Source organism: Lotus japonicus, chromosome 5, assembly GCF_012489685.1.
Source record: "Lotus japonicus ecotype B-129 chromosome 5, LjGifu_v1.2".
Taxonomy (NCBI): Eukaryota; Viridiplantae; Streptophyta; class Magnoliopsida; order Fabales; family Fabaceae; genus Lotus; species Lotus japonicus.
Genome location: NC_080045.1, coordinates 55,819,715 through 55,827,820, shown reverse-complemented (window position 1 = coordinate 55,827,820; position 8,106 = coordinate 55,819,715). Strand labels below are relative to the sequence as shown.

Here is an 8,106-nt window from a genome sequence, read left to right as displayed (position 1 = left end):
AACACAGTCAAAACATATACATATCCACAGTGGGACAAAACATATAACTCCATTGAAATAAGGAAAACCGAAAGCAGGATGCTAATGTGACGCGTGGTAAATTGCTGTGGTAACGACACGTCGTTATTTTGTCGTTGGAAGAGGCTTGTGTTTTGTATCTAGTATAGATTATACATGACGGTGGTGATAATTTTATTAATTGGTTTGTAATATTTAATTGATTGATTTATTCTACAACTCTGTCTGAAGACACATAAATTCTCACGGTTTAACAAAAAGCAATAGATTCCAAGCGGAAGTGGACATTATGGTATGAAGCATCTCTAGTCATTGGCGAATGAGGATATTTAAGTATTAGTTCTACATAAACCAAGATCTTCTTTATTTTATTTTTATTTTTATGAAGAGCTTAATTATTCAGATGCTCCTAGGGACAACACCCGTTGGGGAGATCATAAAACTACGTAAATTTCAATTCGGAAGATCAAAGTCGTGATTCACCTAGGACTATAGACACTTCGTCATTGCCGCCACAAAAGGAAGAATGGTGGTCAATGGGTTGGAGAATGGTGGTGGAGAAAGTAGTAGTGAATGTTGGAGAAGAAAGCAGTGAGGGGTGTTATGAGGAGAACGTTGGAGAGGATGGTGAAATGAATGATGAAGAAAGTTGATGAGGAGAATGGTGTGAAGAGATTGTGAAATGGTTGAGGAGAGGGTTGAAGGTATGATGATAGTGAGAGGTATTTTTGAGATATTAAAAAAAAGGGAATGATAAGTTTAGGGTTTTTATCCCCCGATAAGTTTAGGGTTGTGAATGAAGTATTTAGTTGTGGACTTGTGGCCACATAAAAATGGTTGCAGAAGAAACACTCCAAAGTGGAAAGATATAGGCCTATCAGTATCAGTCCAAATGCCCATGATTCTTAGAGCAAAGAGGCTCAGAGCCCTAAATGCACATTAAAATTTTAAAAGTTTAAAACTCAATTTTTCAAATTTTGCTCACTGAACTTCAATTCTGTGCTTTGACCAAATAACAAATCTTCAATCCTATTGCAACAAGAAAATACATTGGTTTCTAGTATTATCAACCTTTTCTATTTAACAGAAATGTCACCTTTGTGGAGAAATCTATAAAGCAAAAATCTTTTTTCAGTGAATTAATAATTTAAGAAGTTTAATAAGTACAAAATAAGATGTTATCAATAGGAGTTGAGCTCAAAATCTTATGTATCAACATAGCTGATCATGTCAATAATGCTAACATTCACTAATCACATTTCAGCTAGGGTATAGTCACCAAGTGTTAATCCCACCACTAACAATAATTGGAGATAATGGGCTAATGCCATCAGCATTTCAGCTATTCATGACAGCAAATTCCAAATGATGTAAACAGATTTATATAGTATGCTTGCATTGTATCATCAGCTTATCAACTCCAAAGCTATTCATTCACATAAATTTCTTCTCAATTGATTTTGGCTAGCTTAAGAATCAATCAATTATATAACATAGTGCTCAACCAATAAAACAGATGATACCATGAAACAAAACTGGCACAAATATATTATCTTACATGCTTGAATCAACATACAACAACAAGAGACAACAAACAAAGGGGTACTAAATTACACAAAGTATATCCCTAACTTATAACTAACAATGAACATTGTACTAAACATTACAATGACATCTCAGACTATATAGTGAAGAAGCACCCTGCAGCACTGAACAACATAACAGAATCATATAATTGAAATTGATATACAGTTTTTTTTTCCTTCTAGAAAGAGGAAAGAGAAGGGTTTCTATCCGATTTGAATTTCCTAATTCGAATCAAATCGCAGTCCAATCCACAACCACACATGGGGGAAACGAAAAAGCTATCTAAGGGAAAAGATGCAGAGGAGATACCGACGGAGAAATCGAGTTGATCGGAGCTCCGAACCACCTCGAGAATGTTGAGCCAGAAAAAGAGGACCTTGACGCTGATTCCCCTCAGATCGGTGAGCCTGTTGTCCGATATGCGGCCGGTGATGGTTGAATTGTAGCTCAACTGGTATGAACCCTCGAGGGTGAAGCTGCAGGAACCGTTCAGATCTGCGCGGAATTTGCCGGTGGATTCGTCGAGTTCGTAGGCTGTTACTCCTTTGGGGAGAAGGCCCGCCGGGAAGTTGAAACCTGCTAGCGCCTCGTATGCTGACGGTGCAGCGGCGGAGGAGGCGGAGGAGAGAAGCGGCACCGAGAGGAGGAGAAGGAGGAGAAGGGTCGCAGGCATCATCTGCACCCTATTATTGGAAAATTGGAATTGGATTGAAACTGAACTGGTTAATTATGTTGGGACACTCATGTGAAATTATAAATATTGTTGAGATATTTGCTAGAGGATATTTATTATGATATATTTTGATGAGCGATTTGTTAAATAGGATATGATTTGTTAGGATTAGATTTTATATTGTTAGACCATCTCCAATGGTTTCAACTTTCAACATTCGACACCCTCAACACTCCACTTTTTCTCTTCCCAACACTTCACATCACCTTCTCTCTCCAGTTCAACACTTCATTCAACTTTTACCTACTCCAATGGTTTTTCATTCAACATCCTACCCCCTACCCCACCACTTTTTTTATTTCATATTTTGATTTAATTTTATATTTTTTTTTTTATGATTTCATAAAATTAAAATTTTCGATAAAAATTAAATTAAATAAACTATTATCGATTTAATTTAATTTAATGTTTTTTTATTTTTTTAAATTAAATTAAATTAACGTAATATTTTTTTAACGTAAATTAAATTAAAACACTTAACAATTTAATATTTTTTTAAAAAAATATACACAATAATTTATTTTATTTTATTAACTTCAAATGGAAGAAAAGAAACTAAACACACAATAATATATTTTATTTCAAAGCAAAGGGGATAATAGAAAGATAATAAGATGAATAAGATGATGGAAAACTTGGTTTTTTTTTCTGTGTCCAAATCAAACGAACCAAGTCTCTATTTATAGAGAAAAAAAATCATGAATTTTGGTAAAAAAATATATTTTTTAAATTTTTTTTTGAATGAAATAATTGAGTTGGAAAGATTAGGATAAACGAAAATCGTTCGGACCAATCAAACGGAGCCACGTGTTGATCTGCAGCCCCTCTCTCTCCATTGGGTCCCACACGCAGGTTTCAACTATGTTGAATTTTTCCAACTCCTCTCTCCCCCTTTCAACTTTCAACACTTCAATTCAACACCATTATTTACCCCTTTCAACACTAAACACCCCCCTTTCAACACCATTAAAGATAGTCTTACGACTATGTTATGGTAGGTTATGATAAGATAAGATTTTATTGTTTAGACTTTATAGTTGACTGGAAAATCTCTAGAAATTTATCTTAAAATACTATATTTATGAATCAATAATAATTAATCAAGTATCAATAAGTTATTTAGAGTTCTTATAGTTTTGAAATAATAACAGAGCGATATCATCTTCCGTGATCTTAGGGGGTCTTGCTTCAGCATATTAACCACAACCGATTCATCGAACCTATGGTGGTCTGTTCATTGGCGGTGTTCATCACATCTTCGTATTTTAAGTTTCTCATGCTAGTTTATGGTTTCAACTGTCGTTGAGTGTTGATCTGCTTTGTTTTAGTGTCTGATGTCCAAAGTAACACTACAACTAAGTTTAGAGGCAGAGGCAGCCGACTTGCAGTTCACCTAGCCCAAGTTTATTCTTCGTTGGGCAGGTTCTCTCTTAGTCTATTTTGTTTAGGGTTCCAACTGTCGTTGAGCGCTAACCCGTTTTCATGGCCGCCAGAGCTTCCACTCGCCACAGCAGGCCTCCATATAGGTTGGTGGTTGTTTTGTTTAGCGTTCCAGTTGTCGTTGAGCGCTAACTCGTTTTCATGGACATCAGAGCTTCCACTCGTTGCCATAAGCCTCCATAAAGTATGGCAGCTGTTTTGTTTAGGGTTCCATCTATTATTTTGAGCTGCCGTTTCCAAGCATACACACACTTACAGCAGTTTGCATCATCTGATGCGGCTCCTCCCCTCTCTATATCACTACCATCCCCCATAAAATGTGGAGGCATGGTGAATCTCCTTCCCAATTTCCCAGCTGCAAAACGCAGCTACCCTTAAACCAAGTTGATAAACCTTCAACACACAGGGCACCCTGCTATAAGAAATCCACAGAAACATTAACTTAGCCAAGGGTGTGAACAAGTTTGACCTTCTGCTCTTGAATACTGCAGCTAACATTCGCAAAGGATGGAACCACAATGTCTGGAAGAGACATCAGCACTAGCATCCCCGTTCCCACTTGCCAGCGTTTTGCCTCAAAGTACTGATTACAGATAAACCTCAACACATAACAGCAAAGGAAATAGTTTCCATAATCAATGACATTCAAATAGATTCCACAATCAATGACATTCAAACTTAATCAAAAAGGGAAAATGATAAAATGCTTCTTAATACAGATCGACATGGAGAGACACATCCACAGTGTCAATCAAACAACAAATTTTCTGCTCATTGTAGGGTGCAGGTGCTACAGTTAAGTTCTAACATGAACAAAGGTTATTGTTACTCACAAATCTTCCCTTTTCGATCCACTTTTACTATCATCCAAACATATATTCCAACGTGATAGGATATCTACAATAAAGTCTCGACTTCATACACTCCTATGCGATGTTGAAACCAAACATGGCTATCAAGCCTAAGTGAGCTATCGTGGTTTAATCTTAGTTTCATGTGCTCCCAAAGGATAAAAGTTTGCAATCAAAACTTAACAAAACCATCAACAGAGAAACCAAATAGAAAGAGTACATGTACCATTAGTTGAATTCCAAGAGTACATGTAAAACACCAAAATTCCTTCTAATGCTTAATCAAGAAATTAATCATCAGCAGCTAATTAGAAACTTCATGGAAGACTTGAGACCGCATCAAATGGTACTAACATCGACTCCTCTTTGCTTCAAGTATTCCTTGGCCTCAACAATGTCCTGAAAAGAAGCAAAATAAGCAAGATTGTTTGCAGACATGCCAGAAACAGCAGAAGCAAAATAGGCTATATAATCTGGTCGTAGTGATAAATTTTATTTAACTGTTCAAGTTGAATCAGGAGAGATAACATTGGCAACTCAATATGAAAATTGAACCACCAAAATGAAGAGCTAAGATTCGGGGAAGCAAAATCATATTCTAACCAGTAGATTCAGTGCAAATTTGGCATTGGATACAGGCAGCACAGAACTCATACATTACCAGTTAACTGATAAAATTTACTTTCAACAAACATATGGAAAGAAGGTCTACTAAAAAGCATATACACACGAGGAATCAAACTGTGAGTTGGTTCCTTGATGATCTGAATCACATGCATTCTTTCTCCTTTCTTTTCTGTTTTTTTCTTTTCTTCAAAGGAACAAAATACAGTCATTTACTGCTTAGAATTCACATGAACTATTCAAATGTTTATCCCAGTAGTGCAGTACATCAGAGCTTGGCATTGAAATATTACAGTGTATCAGTGACAGAAAGTTTTATTCAATAATGCTGAGTACAATGGTCCGTTACAGACTTAGAGGGTGTTAGACACATTTTTATACTGCAAAAGAAAGGGATGTGAATCATAATCTAGGTATGTAATGTGCAAAACATGAAATACTTAATGTATCTGAAGCTTCTTGCATATTGCATTAGCAAAACAGCAAATGCACTCAAATATACAGTCCAGATTCTTCACCAATGTTTTATGTTCAAAATGTTCAATACGAGGGAAGAAGGAAAGGATCTAGGTGGTTAAAATAACACCAACTACAGTGGTAAAAGTTATAACAAAGAACAACCGAGACTCATGCCCCATGCTTCAAAGTTCAAACTATAATCATGAGGGCCACCCTACTACCCTAGCGGCATTGATATCAGTATAGTGGAGTCTCTGATTTCTTATTCTTGTAGAAAACATTTCAATATAATAAAGAAAAATTATAAAACATTTCATTAGAAAAAAACAGTGTAATATAAAGGGAAAAGATTAGGTGATGTTAGAAATATAACCATTCATGTGTCCTACAGTTTGATCCTTGCCAACCCCCAATTCTTCTAATAAAAAAATAAGTCAGCACATGGTATGTGGGAATGTGCATTGTTCACACTTCAAGCCTAAGTGGTCTTGCATGAGGGGCCATGTTAGAAATTTAACCATTCATGTGACCTTACCCAACAACTTAAGCTTTTGGGATAATTGGTTCTTGACAGGTGACTAACAGAAAAATGTGTGCTCCTAACGGGCGTTAGAACTCACTGCGAGGCAAAAAGTGAACGAAACTCTTCTTATGGAGAACTCAACTGGTCTCCAAACATACACTAAAGCTAGTATGTGTGAGGAGACTTCTTTGATATGGTGTGTTGGGAAATTTATAATAATCTTGTTTATTCATCCTTACGACTTTCTTCTTCACCCTCACATTTTCCCTTCTCTTTTATAAAATTAAAAGGATATCCCGTCCTTTCTTTCATAACAATAACCACAACAATAGCTAATTTCCCAGGTTGGATGAACCTCAAAAGATGCTAATTTTATCCAAATACGCATGCTGGAGTTAAGCATAATCATCTTTCCAATCCTAAAATTACTTTAATGCATACACACACAATCGTACAACAGAGTAAACTCCACATGTGCACACATCTAGGAACACCCATATCCAATAGATACTACACCAATAAACAATAACAATAACGAAAGTCTTAATCCACTAAGTGAGGTCGGTTATGTAGATCACTTGATCCATATTAAAGCTGCGGTCAGTTTTAAGTTGGCTTCTGCATCCCTAACACAACATTCCTCCTTTACCCATACGTACCACATAAGCACAAATTAAACCATTGCATTAACTATTAAAAATACAATCTCTATGAAGAAAAGAAGTAGAAGAATACCTTCTGCAACAAGAGGGCTTCTTGAGGACAGGTCCGGAAATTCATCAGACCAACTCCAACCATTAATAGACCATAACATCCTAAAGACACTACAAAATAGATCGGGAGCTGCACAGAGGACAGAAACAAGGCATTGTCAGCATTATGTGTGGATTATAATTTCATTATTTAAAAAAAAAAAAGCGCCAAGAGGGTCGGATCATCTGGAAAAGATGGAAGCACTTTGCTTGTAAGGTTTCTTAGGTTTGAATCCAGCTGCCAGTAACCCCTCAAAACAATTATGTACCAAAAACCAAATAAATTATTTAGACGATTAAAATCAAACATATGATAACATGAATACATACCAACCATGTATGACTTTGAGGAATCATAGAGGTTTGTAGAAGGCCAATCCATAAAGCAGTGATGGTCATTATCAACGTCAAAATCTTTACAATATGCTTCATTTATCAACCTGAGTCCTGGAATTATATCAATTGTGTACACAATAAGTGGTTACACTTGTAAATTGTAATTGCTTGAAAACAAAACATAAGTTCAAAACATTAACATAAGTTGATGAATTGAAATTTCAAAACAAGAATCTAGAAATCATGATAAAACAGAAAGAAGTTAGCAGAAATGAAAATCTAATCCCAAAAACCTAGCAGTGTTGAATAGATCGACAACCTACAAATATAGAAATCCACATAGTGAAGACAACAAATTGCTAATCAAATGCAGCACCGAATGTCAAAGGGGCTGTTGCTTACTTTCTCGCTGGTTCACGCTGAGGCAACAAGCTCGTTGGGAATGGGGTTGTTGCTCTCCGCTGATCGGAGTTCTACAAGATACGGGATCGAATTTCTAGTGCAGCGGCGTCGAACGTTCTGCAGTGTCGGAAATGGGTCGTTGTTGGTTTTCCGGCGGCAACTCGCGGCTGAGGATCCAAAGCACTGCACTTTTTTTGGTACACGGCAAAACAAAACGCTGCAGTTTTAATTACAACAAATGGATACTCCCTCCGTTCCCTATTATAAGTCACATATTTTGAAAAACATTTGTTACAAAATATAAGTCACTTTCTAATATCTAGGAAGCATTAAATAATTTTTTCCAAGTTCACCCTCATATTTAATATGAAAGAGATGATA

At 36.2% G+C, this 8,106-nt stretch overlaps 2 protein-coding genes across 2 annotated transcripts; both read right to left on the bottom strand.

Annotated features, from left to right (window-relative positions):
- Nucleotides 1–1,538: 1,538 nt before the first annotated feature.
- Nucleotides 1,539–2,368, bottom strand: LOC130720990 (uncharacterized protein At5g01610-like). The gene has a single exon (XM_057571713.1). It carries the CDS (start codon nucleotides 2,279–2,281, stop codon nucleotides 1,784–1,786), a length of 498 nt encoding a protein of 165 aa, XP_057427696.1. The 5' UTR covers nucleotides 2,282–2,368; the 3' UTR covers nucleotides 1,539–1,783.
- Nucleotides 2,369–4,597: 2,229 nt separating this feature from the next.
- On the bottom strand, nucleotides 4,598–7,965 carry LOC130721148 (dolichol-phosphate mannose synthase subunit 3-like). Its single transcript, XM_057571890.1, has 4 exons — nucleotides 7,726–7,965; nucleotides 7,318–7,434; nucleotides 6,971–7,078; nucleotides 4,598–5,028 (listed from the first exon to the last, which is right to left on the bottom strand). The coding sequence occupies exons 2-4, from the start codon at nucleotides 7,417–7,419 to the stop codon at nucleotides 4,969–4,971; spliced, it is 270 nt and encodes an 89-aa protein (XP_057427873.1). The 5' UTR covers nucleotides 7,420–7,434; nucleotides 7,726–7,965; the 3' UTR covers nucleotides 4,598–4,968.
- Between the last annotated feature and the right edge of the window lie 141 nt (nucleotides 7,966–8,106).

Coding starts and splice junctions, on each gene's coding strand:
- LOC130720990 (XM_057571713.1), bottom strand. CDS start 2,281: ATGATGCCTGCGACCCTTCTCCTCCTTCTCCTCCTCTCGGTGCCGCTT.
- LOC130721148 (XM_057571890.1), bottom strand. CDS start 7,419: ATGAAGCATATTGTAAAGATTTTGACGTTGATAATGACCATCACTGCT. Junction 7,079..7,317: donor CTCAAAGTCATACATGGTTG/GTATGTATTCAT, acceptor TCCTCTGTGCAG/CTCCCGATCTATTTTGTAGT. Junction 5,029..6,970: donor AAGCCCTCTTGTTGCAGAAG/GTATTCTTCTAC, acceptor GCTTCTTTTCAG/GACATTGTTGAGGCCAAGGA.